This window comes from Myxocyprinus asiaticus, chromosome 15 (genome assembly GCF_019703515.2).
Source record: "Myxocyprinus asiaticus isolate MX2 ecotype Aquarium Trade chromosome 15, UBuf_Myxa_2, whole genome shotgun sequence".
Lineage (NCBI taxonomy): Eukaryota > Metazoa > Chordata > Actinopteri > Cypriniformes > Catostomidae > Myxocyprinus > Myxocyprinus asiaticus.
Window position 1 is genome coordinate 17,229,597 of NC_059358.1, and position 17,084 is coordinate 17,246,680.

General features: G+C 39.0%; 1 protein-coding gene across 1 annotated transcript; it reads right to left on the reverse strand.

The window, feature by feature from the left end:
- Positions 1–106: 106 nt before the first annotated feature.
- LOC127453342 (akirin-1-like) lies at positions 107–16,737 on the reverse strand. The gene is made up of 5 exons (XM_051719676.1): positions 16,372–16,737; positions 9,653–9,799; positions 9,096–9,230; positions 684–755; positions 107–551 (listed from the first exon to the last, which is right to left on the reverse strand). The coding sequence occupies exons 1-5, from the start codon at positions 16,574–16,576 to the stop codon at positions 541–543; spliced, it is 570 nt and encodes a 189-aa protein (XP_051575636.1). The 5' UTR covers positions 16,577–16,737; the 3' UTR covers positions 107–540.
- Positions 16,738–17,084: the final 347 nt, after the last annotated feature.

Below are 17,084 nucleotides of genomic sequence, written 5' to 3' on the forward strand. Positions count from 1 at the left end.
GTGAGCTGTGATACTGTCAGTACAATGGACATTGATACTCAACACAAATCTATACAACTTTATTATTTACAAAGTAATTGTAAGAAAGAAAATCAGTCAGATGGTTGACTTACAGGTCTTTTATTTTTCAAAAAAAGAAAAAAATGTTTATGGAGAGTTAAAAGTTAGACTTAAGGAAAGAGGGAGAGTCTGGAATATCTGCTGCAGGTCAGTCACATTACATTATACAGAGATGATCACATCAGCCAAGCTTTTACAGCGATAGTTTGACATCTTTTCCCAAAAATTTTCGAAGAGCTTAAACTTTCTTAGAATGCATCTAGATGTGCATGTTTGGTGTTGTGCCATCAGTAACAGTTCAGCAATAGAAATGAGTTAAATGTGGATATACCATGGCACCAAAGCATTATTATAATTTTTTTTTTTTTTAAGAAAAAAAAAAAAGATTCAAAAGTAAAAGAAGGAAAATTCAAGTGAAATGAAGGGGGCTGGTTCTATAGCAACCAGTTGCTGAGGGGTGGCTAGTACCATATATAATGTTCAAGACACATCTGCAAATGCAAAAAGACAAATTATCAGCAGGCATTTGGACAAAGATGGTGTATTGGTAAAATTATTTTTTACACTGGATCAAATAAATCTTTAATGAGAGAACTGCTGACAGGGAAAGTTAAGATACTTACAGCTTGCGGGCCTGGCGCCATATCTTCGCATAATCTGGTCCTGTGTGAATTTCACAAAGGACTCGTATTGTTCTTAGAAAGAAAAGAAAAACAGTGCATTATAAACAGTCCAAATTTTCAGCTGTATAAATGACAGGACATATGTGACAGTAAACCATTAGTAAACCTGAGATCAGAATGTGAAAAAAACCTGTTACACTATTTATAGAAGCATCAAACTACAATATTATCATAAACTATCCAATGGGTTGCACATCCCTGACTGAATGCAACATATAAAAAAAGAAAATAAATAAATAATAATAAAAAAAAAAATCAAGAATGGGATACTACAGGAATAACCTGGGTTATGTACAAATTCAGCTCAATCTGCAGCATTTGTGGAATAATCTTGAATATCAAAACAGTTAATTAAATAATAATACAATTGACTCGTTCCTCCTGTTCTTTTTAAAAAACAAAAGTAAAAATATTGGTTAAAGTGAGGCCTGCAACAGCTGGCTGCTCAGATCACAGACACGGAACAACAATACCCAGACTCGGTTATTATTATTCTTGGGGATTTTAAAGCAAACCTCACACGTGAACTGCCCAAATACAAACAGCACATTACAGGCCCAACCAGAGACAGAAATATACTGGATCATTGCTACACAACAATAAAAGATGCATATTGCTCTGTCTCTAGAGCAGCTTTGGGACTCTCTGATCACTGTCTGGTTCATCTTCTTCCAAACTACAGACAGAAACTAAAATCAGCTAAGCCTGTAGTAAAGACTGTAAAGAGATGGACCAGTGAAGCAGAGTTGGAACTACAAGCCTGTTTTGACTGCACAAGTGTTTTTGAGGCTACAGCCACCGACCTGGATGAGCTCACAGATACTGTGACATCATATATCAGTTTCTGTGAAGATATATGCATTCCTACTAGGACTTATTTAACGTTCAACAACGTTAGCAGAACTCAGGCAACTTCGTCAGGCCAAAGAGGATGCTTACAGAGGTGGGTATAAAGTGTTGTACAATCGGGCCAAGAACACACTGAATAAGGAAATCAGAGTGGCTAAAAGAAGATACTCTGAGAAGCTGAAAAACAAGTTTTTAGCTAATGACCCTGCAACAGTGTGGAGTGGCATGAAACAACTTACGAATTACAGGACTCCTGCCCCCAACCCTGTGGTGGACCAACAACTGACTGACGACCTGAATGTGTTCTACTGTAGATTTGAAAGCCCCAATCTCACACCCCACACCCGCTCTGACCTTCACTTCACACAAACACATCCTGCAACCCCCTCCTCCCCCCTCCTGCTACTCAACCTGCACTTAAGATCTGTGAAGAGGAGGTGTGCCATGTCTTCCGAAAACAAAAGACAAGGAAAGCACAGGGCCCAGAGAGCGTTTCACCCACGTGTCTTAGATCCTGTGCTAACCAGCTGGCCCCCATCTTCACACTGATTTTCAATAGATCACTGGAGCAGTGTGAAGTGCCATGCTGCTTCAAATGCTCAATCATCATTCCTGTCCCAAAGAAACCAAAAATCACAGGAATTAATGACTACAGACCTGTTGCCCTAATGTCTATAGTCATGAAATAATTTGAGAGACTGGTGTTGACCCACCTGAAGGACATCACTGGACCCTTTCTAGATCCCCTTCGATTTGATAAGAGCAAACATGTCTGTGGAAGATGCAGTCAACATGGGATTGCATCATATCCTGCAACATCTGAACAGACCAGGGACATATGCAAGGATCCTTTTTGTGGACTTCAGTTCGGGTTTCAACACCATCATCCCAGCTATACTCCAGACTAAACTACACCAGCACTCTGTTCCCACGTCTATCTGTCAGTGGATTACCAGCTTTCTGACGGAGAGGCAGCAGCTTGTGAGACAGGGGAAATTCACTTCCAGCACCTGTACAATCAGCACTGGTGCCCCCCAGGGATGTGTGCTCTCTCCACTACTCTTCTCCCTCTACACCAATGACTGCATCGCCTAGGACCCCTGTCAAGCTCCTGAGGTTTGCAGACGACACCACAGTCATCGGCCTCATCCGAGATGACGATGAGTCTGCATACAGAAGGGAGGTTAAACAGCTGGCTGTCTGATGCAGTCAAAACAACTTGGAGCTGAACACGCTCAAAAAGGTGGAGATGATTGTGGACTTTAGGAGGAACACCCCAACACTGACCCCCCTCACCATTCTAAACAGCACTGTGGCAGCAGTGGAGTCATTCAGGTTCCTGGGCACTACCATCTCACAGGACCTGAAGTGGGAGACCCACATTGACTCCATTGTGAAAAAGGCCCAGCAGAGGTTGTACTTCCTTCGCCAGTTGAGGAAGTTCAACTTGCCACAGGTGCTGCTGATACAGTTCTACTCAGCAGTCATTGAGTTTGTCCTCTGCACTTCAGTAACGGTCTGGTTTAGTTCAGCTATGAAATCGGATATCAGAAGACTACAAAGAACAGTTCGGACTGCTGAGAGGATTATTGGTTGCCCCCTGCCCTCCCTTCAAGAACTATACACTTCCAGAGTAAGGACAAAGGCTGGAAAAATCACTCTGGACCCCACTCACCCTGCCCACTACATTTTTTAACTGTTGCCTTCTGGCCAACGCTTCAGAGCTCCGAGCACCAGAACCGTCAGTCACACGAAGTTTTTTCCCCACAGGATATATTCCCTCAGCAATAATTATGTGCAATTCACAGCCTAGTCTTTATATTTATCCAACACATCCAACCTCTTCTGCCATTACATTCCCTTGCACTGTATATAACAAATTTGTATTTATTTTTGCACTACGTATGTGTATGTATGTATATATGTATGTATATTATACATAATGTCTTATTGTGTATTCTATATATACACTTTACTTTCTATTCAACTTTTATTTTATTTTTTTTATTCAATTTACTTTATTATTATCATCTATGTCTTGTTGCTGTTTTGTATTGTTGTGCACTGGAAGCTCCGCTAACCAAGACAAATTCCTAGTATGTGTAAGCATACTTGGCAATAAAGCTGATTCTGATTCTCTATTTAATTCAAGCTTTTATTTTGGCGTTTCTGTGTGTTTTGGCGGTAGTGTCTCACCTCCGGATAGGCTGTTTGCTTCATGGCCCACTGTGATTATTAACCCCAAAAAGCTGTGATTTCATTGAATAAATATATAGTCTGTATGTGCCGTGTGCTTCAGAGTGCTCAGCGTCATCTAACACACACACACACACACACACACTTCATGATGCTTGTTTTCAGTGTATGAACACCTGGCTTCACACATTCATTTTGAAGTGTGCAGCATATGCAGATTGTATTTATTTAAATCGCACTATTTAATAATCACACTAGGACATATTGTGATTTTAATTTGATTAATTGTGATTCAAACAATAATTTATCCAAATATGCAAAATTCCATGACATTACACATTTTATAGCTAATGCAATTTATATGACTGTATTCTATTTTTTTCCGCATCGAGGAAATCATAGGGCCCTACATGTGGTGACTGTAGTATAAGCGGTCTCTGATCGTTGACTTGCAGAAAATAATTAACATCCAGAGGTGTAAAGGCCATATCACCACAATACCACCTCGGGGTGTGAACTCATTTTCAAAAACATCTGCGGGCCGGCAGTCTTCATTGTCTAAACTCAAATGTTTTCGACACTACAACAATGTTGGAACGAAAAGAAAAAAAACATTTTGCACCAATGCATCAGTACTTTAACTATTCCGTCGGAACAAAGAAGAGATGACAGCAGACACCTTGTCAGCAACACAATCAAGCAGTTTTATAATACTAAAATATTTTCCTGGACAAATACAGTTGAAGTCAGAAGTTTACATACACCTTAACCAAATACATTTAAACTCAGTTTTACACAATTCCTGACATTTAATCGTAGAAAACATTCCCTGTATTAGGTCAGTTAGGATCATTATTTTAAGAATGTGAAATGTCAGAATAATAGTATAGAGAATGATTTATTTCAGCTTTTATTTCTTTCATCACATTCCCAGTGGGTCAGAAGTTTACATACAATTTGTTAGTATTTGGTAGCATTGCCTTTAAATTGTTTAACTTGAGTCAAACATTTTGGGTAGCCTTCCACAAGCTTCTCACAATAAGTTGCTGGAATTTTGGCCCATTCCTCCAGACAGAACTGGTGTAACAGTCAGGTTTGTAGGCCTCTTTGCTCGCACATGCTTTTTCAGTTCTGACCACAAATTTTCTATCAGATTGAGGCCAGGGCTTTGTGTTGGCCACTCCAATACTTTGACTTTGTTGTCCTTAAGCCATTTTGCCACAGCTTTGGAGGTATGCATGGGGTCATTGTCCATTTGGAAGACCCATTTGCGACCGAGCTTTAACTTCCTGGCTGATGTCTTGAGATGTTGCTTCAGTATATCCACATAATTTAATTCCTCATGATGCCATCTATTTTGTGAAGTGCACCAGTCCCTCCTGCAGCAAAGCACACCCACAACATGATGCTGTCATACCCATGCTTCACGGTTGGGATCGTGTTCTTCGACTTGCAAGCCTCGCCCTTTTTCCTCCAAACAAAACGATGGTCATTATGGCCAAAAAGTTCAATTTTTGTTTCATCAGACCAGAGGACATTTCTCCAAAAAAAAAAAAAAGATCTTTGTCCCCATGTGCACGTGCAAACTGCAGTCTGGCTTTTTTATGGAGGTTTTGGAGCACTGGCTTCTTCCTTGCTGAGCAGCCTTTCAGGTTATGTCGATATAGGACTCGTTTTACTGTGGAGATAGATACCTGTCTACCTTCTGACCCACTGGAATTGTGATATAGTCAATTAAAAGTGAAACAATCTGTCTGTAAACAATTGTTGGAAAAATGTCTTGTCTCATGCACAAAGCAGATGTCCTAAACCAGTGTTTCTCAACTGGTGGGTCGCAGGTCTATTCGGACTGGGTCGTGGACAGCAGGGAAAGAACAATGCCATGGTTCTCCCATTGAAGATTTTTTGGCGGCCGCCCAAGTGATAGAGATTATTTAATGATAATATAATGTTTAATGAAGAGATTTAATGATAATCTCACATTCAGTTAAAGGCTTCTCATCTGCACTGCAATATTTTTGCAGTGCGATTAAAGCTTTCGCGCGAGTGTAACGGTACGAGCTCGAGCTAATGATATGCTCTGCTCTCCGACGCGCATGTGCAACAAGGCTTCCCTCAATATTGCGACGTGCAGACCTCAAAACTGATGTGACCCATTTGAATTCTAGTGAGACTTTTCTAGTTTAAAGCGTTATGGAGAAAGTCAAGGCAAAGCCATCAAAGAGGCAGCCCTGACATGCCAAACAGCACTGAAGAGGAAAAGAGCAACACTTTGCTATACGCAAAAAAAATAAATGCAAAAAACTTTTTTACACATCACCTTTACAAAGTTTCACGATTTTACATGAGTAAAAGTTCTATTTTGAAAAAAATGTTATAGATTGTTTCATAAGAAACTATAGGTATATCTATAGGACCTTATTTTTATATCAACATTTGCAGTTGTAGTTAAAGTTTCAAAATGTGTTTCGGCTTATATATTTTTTTCATTAATACTATATTATTATTATTACTATTATTTCAGACTAGCTACATTGACCTAACCATGGTAATGAGGAGCCTTTCCTCCTGTGTAATACAGTGGTGGCCAAAAATATTGGGACCCTTGGTAAATATGAGAAAAGAAGGCTGTGAAAAATAAATCCTTATTGTTTAACCTTTTGGTTTTTCATTCAAAATATTCACAAAAATCTATCCTCAAATAGATATCAAACAATTCCAAACACAACACAAACTTATATTTTTGTCAAATATACATGTGGCACAATTATTGGCACCCTTTTATTCAATACTTTGTGCAACCTCCCTTTGCCAAGATAACAGCTCTGAGTCTTCTCCTATAATGCCTAATGAGGTTGGAGAGCACATGGCAAGTGATCCGAGACCATTCCTCCATACAGAATCTCTCCAGATCCTTCAAATTCAGAGGTCCAGGCTGGTGGACTATCCACTTCAGTTCACCACACAGGTTTTCTATGGGATTAGGTCAAGGGACTGGGATGGCCATGGCAGATATTTTGATGTGTGTTTTGGATTATTGTGCTGCTGGAATATCCAACCACAGCCCATTTTAAGCTTTCTGACAGAGGCAATCAGGTTTTAATATTTTATCTGCTGGTATTTGATAGAATCCATGATGCCATGTATCCGAACAAGATGTCCAGGACCTCTGGCATAAACACAGCCCCACAACATTGAAGATCCACCACCATATTTAACCGTGGGCATGAGGTACGTTTCCATATGGCTACCTCTCTGTGTGCACCAAACTCATCTCTGGTGTTTAATACCAAAAAACTATATTTTTGTTTCGTCTGACCATAAAACACGGTCCCATTTGAAGTTCTAGTAGTGTCTGGCAAACTGAAGACGCTTGAGTTTGTTGTTGGATGAGAGCAGAGGCTTCTTCCTTCAAACCCTCCCAAACAACTTGTTGTGAAGTAGGTGATGTCTGAATATAGTTTGAGACTTTCTGACCCCAAGACCCAACTAATTCCTGCAATTCTCCAGCTGTGATCCTTGGAGAATTTTTGGTCACTCGAACCATCCTCCTCACCATGCGTGGAAACAATATAGACACATGTCCTCTTTCAGGCCGATTCGTAACATCTCCAGTTGATTAGCACTTCTTAATTATTGCCATGATAGTGGAAATTGGTATTTTCAATAATTTAGCTATTTTCTTATAGCCACTTCCAATTTTGTGAAGCTCAACAACCTTTTGCTGCATCATAACTTTATTCTTTGGTCTTATTCTTTGATCTTACCCATTGTGATAGATGACTAAGGGAATTTTGCTTGTGTGTTACCTCATATTTATACCCCTGTGAAACAGGAAGTCATGGCTGAACAATTTCATGTTCCTTGTCACCCAGGTGTACTAAAATTGTAAAATATGAATGGCAATATACTTCAGATATATTTTACTCATAAGAATTTCTAGGGGTGCCAATAATTGTGGCAAACGTGTATTGGAGAACAATATTTAAGAGATTTTTCCCCCCTTTCAATTAGTTTACTTCAATTAAAGGTTAGATTTTTGTGAATATTTTGAACGAAAAATCAAAAGGATAAACAATAAAGACATTTTTCACAGACTTCTTTGCTCATATTTACCAAGGGTGCCAAAATTTTTGGCCACAACTGTATGTATGTTCTGTTCGAATGTTATTTAAAATTAGGAAACAAACGGGATAATAATGGGCTCATAGCCTATAAGTAAATATGCTCTTAAATTTTTAAAAGGGGGAGAGAAAAATTCCTGTAGCTTTTGTTGTTTACATCAACAACAAAAATAACACCACTTGATGCATGCCCTTATACTTGAAAACCATGATCAAAACTATGCCAGATAAAAGGAAATGCGAGCCAGGATACATTAAATACAGGTTTACATTTTTACTAAAGTGAGTCGCCACTTGACTTCCAATGTAAAATCTGGGTCCCGAAGCAAAATCAGTTAATAACCACTGTCCTAAATGACTTGCCAAAACTATAGTTTGCTAATATTAAATCTGTGGAGTGGTTAACAATTTTTTTTTTAAATGACTTCAACCTAAGTGTATGTAAACTTCTGACTTCAACTGTAATTACTTTCCAGAATATTTAGGTACTTTTCTAACATGACTGGAAAACGGCATTGCAAAATTCAAGGATGTCCAAGACGCGTCGGATCCGTTACAGTGGAAGTGAACAGGGACAATTTTTGGAGGGTTTAAAAGGCAGAGATGTGAAATGTATAATTTTATAAAAGCACTTCCATTAATTCTTCTGTTAAAACGTGTATCATTTGAGCTGTAAAGTGTTTTAAATTGTCGTTTACGAGAATTATAGGGAATACAGCTTTACGTCGTCACAGCAACAAAGTTGTAAAATTTAATACAACTTTACACAGAAAAGATTAGCAAGTGATTTTATCACACTAAAATCATGTTAACATGCATGTTGTTTACGTCTTGTGGCTTTACTTGAGTATTTTAATGTTTATGGATTGGCCCCATTAACTTCCATTGTAAGTGCCTCACTGTAACCCAGATTTGTGCTTTTTTTTTTTTTTTTTTTTTACCTCTTAACTGGCAGACCCACCTGAGGGACAAAGTGGAGTCCCTCAGATGGGTCTGCCAGTTGAGGGTAAAGAAAAAGTTGGGCAAGTCAATATTAATTTTTGTGGTAATCAACATTATGCCACAAATGCTGTCGAATGAGATTAACTTGTATTGAACCCAGAATATTCTGGGTTTTTATTGAAAATTAGAAATGAACTGGGCAGCAGTCTTTGAATTGTGTGGAACATGCCTTGTGTTGTACCTGCAAGCTTTGTGTTCAAAATCTGTTCGTACTCTTCACGGATCTTCTCCTCATGATCTTTGATAAGACGTTCACACAAATAGCCAACCTGCCTCAGTGTGAACAATGGCTGATCCTTCTTCAATGATGAGGCACCTACAAACATCGACACACAACTCTGAAATACCCATTCTTGATCATGTTACTTTGGTGTGCATCCTAACGGATCAGTAAATGATTAATGTTAGCAATAAGCCACAATTAAAATATGTGCTCACAACTGTAGTAAGTGCTGAACAGGCATGAAGAGTGGCTTCTTCTCATTGTCACATATCACTTATTCTATTCACTGTCATTGGGTGCATTTCAATCCCATGATAAATCACTTCTATTGAGAAACAACCTTTTTAAGACTGTGATTGCACTTTTAATTTCACACTCTCTGACATAACTGCCCAATTCTGCATATTTTCACACTTTTTGGGTTGAACTGAACACCACAACAGTTAATAAAGAATGGCTGAGCAATAGTTTGAGCACACCAGTGCAGTGGGCATTAGTTTTTTGAGTGGACTGACCTGTGGGGGAGCTGGGAGAGGTGAGGGCAGGGCTGGAGCTCTGGACATCATTGGAGCTGCAAGGCTCAGTCTGGTTGATGGCCCCTTCTAATTGCCGTCGCCTCTGATAGCGGCTGTACTCCTGCCGAATATTCTGGAAGATCTGCTCTGTGGGGCCAAATGATTACAACTGATAAAGATAGGGAAATGTTTTTTTTTGGGGGGGGGGGACACCATCTTTGCCAATAAACAGCTCAATATTTTATCATCTTTTCTAAATAACACTGAGGTGGAGAAAATAACTTGACTTGCCCACAATAATCACTGGCATTAGTTCAGCAATACACAATGCACAGGTTCCACAGAGGATATCCTGCTTTCAGCACCAGTCCCATGACAATTGAGTAAAGAGGGTGTAGAAATAAGTTTCACTTCAGTTTTATTGCCACAATACTTCACTGACAATGTCACTCACGAGTCAATACAGCCAACTCCAACACTAATAAACCTTAAATCACAGCAGCACCACATTTGAGATTTTTATTTTATTTTTATTTTTTAATGGGAATGAAAACAAGACTCTGAGGGATAGGCTTACAATCTCTTCAAAGAAATGTGCAGTAAAGCGTTAAAAGCAGGGTCAGAAAACATTCAAAGGAATGAAAAAATTTTTTTGCAGAACATAACTGAAAATGTGAACAAAGTCACTTTCAATTGTTCCGGTGTCAAAGGCATAAATGTTGGTAACCGGTTAATAACAGGTTTATTTTGTTCCGATAATTGTTTCATGAAACCAAATTCTAAATGGTTTATCACAGTACATTTTCTGAATTACACCACTTCCTGTTGCCCAAAAAGAACATAAGCATTTGCTTTATGAAGGAAACTGCTGCACACATTTCTTTGCCTTAATGAACGTTGTGGATGTAGCCTTCTGTGACATGCTGTTACGACCTCGTTTAGAGTGAGGCCATAACATAAACTTGGGAAACCACAAAAAAAAGAAAAGTTTATGCCTTTTATTTACAAAATCCACAGGGTAGGAATAACTTCAGGGGTGAGAAAAGGCCAAAATAACAAACAAAACACCAACCTAACTCCCAACAGACACTAAATTGCCTAACAAAAGAAAAGAGAAGTAAAATACAATTAATAACCTAACTCCCTAACTAGCAAAAAAATAAAAGCTCCCACCCCCTACAGCTTCCCAAGTCGCTAAGCTACAGATATTTACAATTACTTACAAAATGTATTAAAGTTACAGTATCACTAACAATGAACAAGGGAGCCCAGAGCAAACAAACAATCAAGCAGACACGCTAGGAATCAGGCAAAAACCACAGCAAGCACTCCAGTCTAACAGGTATCAAATGGTTTAACAGGAAGTCCCAAAAATCGAGCAGTGTTACTCCTGTAGAGGGGGCTGACTCATTTATACTTCTGGTCTCTTGGGCCAAACCAATCACAGGTAGGGAGTTATCAAGGTTGGTCCAATCCTGTGAAAGGGAGATACCCGAGAGGCAGAAAAACAACAGGAGAAAAGCAAAAGGGAAACAATAGGAACAAAACAGAGCAGTATGTGTGTGTATGTATGTATATATCTCAATGCATAACACATGCTGAAGACCTTTTAGACAGCTATATTACTACATATACATGCACAGTTAATCCAGATACGTGATACAAACATTTAATAAATAATTATCCAAATCCATTATTTTGAGCTTGTTTTTCCAGACCAGGGGTCTGATGTATAAACATTGTGTATGCAGTTTATATATTTTCTGTTCTATTACAATCATGTACTGAGACAGCATTTGAATAAAAATTATCTGTAATATGATACGCACTTGACTCTGACTGACATGATATGGCTCGGTAAAACGGACAGTAGCTATAAGACAGGCACTGCTGGACACATTCAGTAGTCGAATGGACCATTGGAGAGACATGTCATCAGAAACAGTATTGTACAGCTGGAAACAGGTACAACAATGCACATAAAATGCACATCAAATGTGCTGCCTGCTCCACTTCATCCTGACCCTCATCGCAATTAAACCCCCTTTCTAGGATAATAAAAACATTATGAAAAGTACATTTGCCATTCAGCTGTTTTTTGAATATAAAATACCAGTCAAATATAAAATCTTAGTAATCTGATGATATCAGACAATGCTGCACAAAGAATTTTAATAATTTTCATTTTGTTCCAGTACTAAATATTTAACTTCTCAATAAAAACACCCTTAAAACAATTTAAAAGGTTTTCTGAGTAGCAAAATTGCTTAGGTTAGATTTATGTCTGCAAAGATAAAAACATTTTGCCAAGGGATATTCAAGATATATTATTTGAAAACAAGGTAATATCTTAATAAATCATGTTTCTTCATGGTGTAGCATCTAACCTTCGGGAACATGTTACATTTACAGTCTTATCTCTTATAATGCAGTTTCTTGTACCGTTAAACGCAGTAATCACGTGTCTGGATTGTGAAATGCATGCTAATTGTATGCAGATGAGGATATGCATAGTAAAAAACAGGTGTTGTACATTCCATATATGGTTATTGTGGGGAGGGACAGGGTGGGGAATGAATCACGTGCATGTATGCACAATCTTCCACTAGCTGGGATTTATTAAGGGAACTATGCGCAGGTTCTAGCGTACGTACGGTTTTACAAATCTGAATTTTTTTTTGTGCATACGCAAAATCTGACATTTGTGCTTATGCACACTTTTAGGAAGAAATCTAAGCAGAGTTTTATACATGAGACCCCAGGTCTCTTTTTTTCCTTGAAAGACCTGGTAAAACAAACTGGTATATCACCCACCCGTAGCACAGAGTACTGTCATAAAAAAAAAATAAAAAAAAATGCTACTAACCGTTCTTTAATTTCATTCCAACCAGTTACCAACTGCAGCAGAATGCCGGAACAGGAACAAAAAATTTAAAACATTTGGTTTTTAGTTCTTGGTTTAAAGCTCCAACATCACATCTAATTTTCCACAACTTACGTTTTCTTTAGTTTTTGTCTACTGAAATTTTTAGGAATATATATATGACACACACATGGCCAAAAGTTTGGAATAATGTACAGATTTGGTCTTATGGAAAGAAATTTATACTTTTATTCACCAAAGTGGCATTCAACTGATCACAGTGTATAATCAGGACATTAATAACATGAAAAATTACCATTACAATTTGAAAAAAATGTCAGAACTCTCATCAAAAAATCCTCCACGTGCAGCAATGACACCTTTGCAGATCCTTGGCATTCTAGCTGTCAGTTTGTCCAGATGCTCAGGTGACATTTCACCCCACGCTTCCTGTAGCACTTGCCATAGCTGTGGCTGTCTTGTTGGGCACTTCTCACGCACCTTACAGTCTAGCTGAGCCCACAAAAGCTCAATGGGATTAAGATCCATAACACTCTTTTCCAATTATCTGTTGTCCAAAGTCTGTTTCTTTGCCCACTCAAACATTTTCTTTTTGTTGTTTCAAAAATGTCTTTTTCTTTGCAATTCTTCCCATAAGGCCTGCACCCCTGAGTCTTCTCTTTACTGTTGTACATGAAACTGGTGTTGAGCGGGTAGAATTCAATGAAGCTGATGTACTTATCCTCTTGTTTAGTTGTACATCTGGCCTTCCACATCTCTTTCTGTCCTTGTTAGAGCCAGTTATCCTTTGTCTTTGAAGACTGTAGTGTACACCTTTGTATGAAATCTTCAGTTTTTTTGGCAATTTAAAGCATTGTATAGCCTTCATTCCTCAAAACAATGATTGACTGATGAGTTTCTAGAGAAAGCTGTTTCTTTTTTGCCATTTTTGACCTAATATTGACCTTAAGACATCCAAGTCTATTGCATACTGTGGCAACTCAAAAACAAACACAAAGACAATGTTAAGCTTCATTTAATGAACCAAATAGCTTTCAGCAGTGTTTGATATAATGGCAAGTGATTTTCTAGTACCAAATTAGCGATTTAGCATGATTACTGAAGGATAAGGTGTTGGAGTGATGGCTGCTGGAAATGGGGCCTGTCTAGATTTGATCAAAAATGACTTTTTTCCAAATAGTGATGGTGCGGTTTTTTACATCAGTAATGTCCTGACTATACTTTGTGATCAGCTGAATGCCACTTTGGTGAATTAAAGTACCAATTTCCTTCCGAAACAGCAAAATCTGTACATTATTCCAAACTTTTGGCCGCCAGTGTGTGTATGTGTATATATATTATATGTTTTTTTTTTTTTTTCCAACATTGTCAGTGGAATGTTCCAAAACATTTTAAACAACAGTACAACTCATTGACTCATAGATCAGTACAACATATTCCTCACAGCCTCTTTTTTTTTTTCTTTCTTTTTTTCATAAAAAATTCAAGATGCTGTTACTATGAATAAGGTCCATGGAGCAGGGGAATATAGATGCAGGTTCATTTCTTTTGGCCTTGTGGTGGGCAGGCTTATTTCTGGTAACTGAATCTGGGTGACAGGACTGCAATGCAGAGGGGAGCAATGCAACCAGGAACCTCTTGAGCCTCTTCTTCTTGAAAAACTGGGTTGGGTTTAGTCCCCAGTCCTAATCTTCAACACCAGCAGCCAGAGTATTTTGAACCAGTATTGTGGCTTCCGTGAACTATAAGGTTAAACTCTTTAAAATTATCTCCTTTGGTCATTTAAATCTATTAGACAGCAAAGTATTTGAAGTAGTGACTAGTGTCATGAAACTCTGAAAAGTAGCTCATTTAAAGCTTCAAGGGTGGAGAGAAAAACTTTGGTCCCACCATGCAAACTAGATGATAGCTCTTATCTATCTGAGTGAGGCTGGATCACTTATCTCTTGCGGAGATCTCTGGGTTTTCCCTCTATTATCATCTGCCTTCAACTAGAGGAAGAAAAAGGGGGAAAATTCAAGGGGTGCCAGCTTTCGATCCTGATGCTAATGCATTCCAGCAAAGCTGGCTGTGTGGCTACAAACCTAACAGAGGGCCTCACTGCTGAAGAGATGTCCTGTGTTTACAATGCAGCTCTTGTTTGATTGGTTTTTATTTATTTAAACACAGCAAGGCTTTTTGTGTCCAGTAAAGAGGTGTTGTGGGGGCTCAAGCATAACCATACACCAGTGTTCGCTCTAGATATGACTTAAATCACTCGCTAAGAAATTTTAAGCAGTCTTGTCATAAGGGTCTGGATCACACTAAAGGAACTCCATGGAGACAGCAGATCCTGATTCTGATCCAGACAGGCACTAATCAAACTAAAAAACATGACAGAACGGTTTTGACAGTATACGAGCAACACCAGCCACCTTGAATGACAGGTGAATGCGAAGGAAGCCAAATGCTGAGACTGGGTCCAACAGGTTACTTAGCAACTGTAACCTTATATGGAAAAACCAAGCAATCAATCACAGTGGCTTCCTGAGAGAAAATGGGGAGTGATTCATGGCCCAAAACCACAAAACAGGGAGGGATAATACTACACTACAATGGAGGTGTGAGATGAATTGCGGGGGGGGTGCAAGAGGGTGTAGAGATTAGGTGTCTAATTCACTTCCCCATTGATGCTTTGAGGAGGGAATTTAAAAATCCCAAACCACCAGGAAGTGCCCCCAAGCAAGGGGCTCAGGTCTATGGTATATTCCGAATACTACAGGGAGCTTATTTTGTTTGGGATCAGTAAAAATACAGAATTGAAAGGCTAGTTAGATATTCTCCTCCATGCTCAGTCAATCTCCACTTTAACTTTCTTCTTCTTCTTGTGTTTTTGGTGATTCACATTCTTTGTGCATATCGACGCCTACTGGGCAGGGAGAAGCATTTCTAGCAAAAAAATGACATTTATTTATCTGTTTCTCACCCACACCCATCATATCACTTATGAAGATATGGATTAAAAAACTGGAGTCATATGGATTACTTTTGTGCTGCCTTTATATGCTTTTTGGAGCATCAACATTTTGGCACCCATTCATTTGAATTGTATGGACCAACAGAGCTGAAATATTCTTCTAAAAATCATAATTTGTGTTCTGCAGAATTCAGTCAGTCATACACATCTGGAATAACATGAGGGTAAGTAAATCAGAGAATCTTCATTTTTGGGTGAACTATCCCTTAACTGACTACAGCCTAAATGGGGATGTTAATGAGGGTTGTCCTTTAAAAACAATAGGGGCATTTGGTTTCACAAAGGCACGACTATACCAAATTTGGCATTTGCAGTCTCTGCACATACCCACCTTTCCTCTTTGTTTGGACATACTGGTTCAATTCTGCTGATAAACTAACTCGCTCAATGCTGAGACAAATGTTAACCACCCAGGCTAGAGCCAGGCGTTTGGAGAGAAAATACATTGTCATGTGTATTGTTTTCGGCAGTAATGGTCGATGACTGTGTTCACACTAAGCCATGGGAGTTCAATGAAGCTCTACGTCAGGCAGCTAGTCTGTGTTATCGGCCGCTTTCAACCTAGATAGCCGGGCTCAAAATAGCTATTCATCCAAACTGCATAATTAACTACTGCCCAACCACTACCATGCCCTCTATTAAGAACTAACTTTACACATTAGGAATAATTATTCAAGGCAGCTTGACGGATAACTTAATTAACGGACTGCTGAAATTCAAATGTCCACTAGCTGGTTAGCAGAGACTAAACAACCCCCCATCCCCTCCTCCATGTCAAAATACCAACGTTAAACGAGGAGTATCAAGCCTTTTTCTCACCTGGGGTTAACCGGTGTTCTCCGCCCATGGACTGGGGCGACATCGAGTGTCCTGGGTTCTCTGTTGGCGGGTGAAGGCTGCACCTCTGTGGGGAAGGAGTAGTCGGAGTCCCCGGTAGAGGATTGCACCTCCTCCGCTTGGGGGACTGCGGGCTGAGAAGGGCCTCAAACTCCATAGATCGCTTCAACGTCGCACCACAAGCCATGGTCGCTGGTTTAATAAGACAAGAAACAAACCAGAGGGTAAAATAACACGCTTTCGATCATAAAATGCCGTCAAATCGCCTCACTTTTTCGCTTTTATTCGTTTTGTTGATGAGGTTTGTACGGTATCGGTGACTCCCCCTGTGTTCGCACACCGGTTTACTCGTCAAGTGCCAGATTTGTAGCAAAAATGCTAAAAAGCCACAGTCGAGGACTGTACCATTCTTGGAGAGGGGCGCATGTTACAAACAAGTTTGTTTACCATTAATAAAACAAATTAATAATTTCATTTGTAACCAAGCATGTGCACGCTGCAGAAAGTATAGTGCAATAATGTAACCCATATAGTTAAGAAAAGATACTTTATTATTAAAGCTGCTACAATAGTAAGCGTTTCTACCTCCAGCCAGTAATTGTACGTTTGTGTTTAGTGATGTTGAATTCGCAAATCGTTATTCAGTTCATTTTCATTTACTCGCTCCAAATGATTCGCAGTGTAGCTATCATGAT

Excerpts from the sequence above, each read along its gene's own strand:
- LOC127453342 (XM_051719676.1), bottom strand. The coding sequence starts at position 16,576 with ATGGCTTGTGGTGCGACGTTGAAGCGATCTATGGAGTTTGAGGCCCTT. Across the intron at positions 9,800-16,371 it reads AGAACACCGGTTAACCCCAG|AGCAGATCTTCCAGAATATT; the intron begins GTGAGAAAAAGG and ends TTGGCCCCACAG. Across the intron at positions 756-9,095 it reads TTTGAACACAAAGCTTGCAG|AACAATACGAGTCCTTTGTG; the intron begins GTACAACACAAG and ends TTTCTTTCTAAG.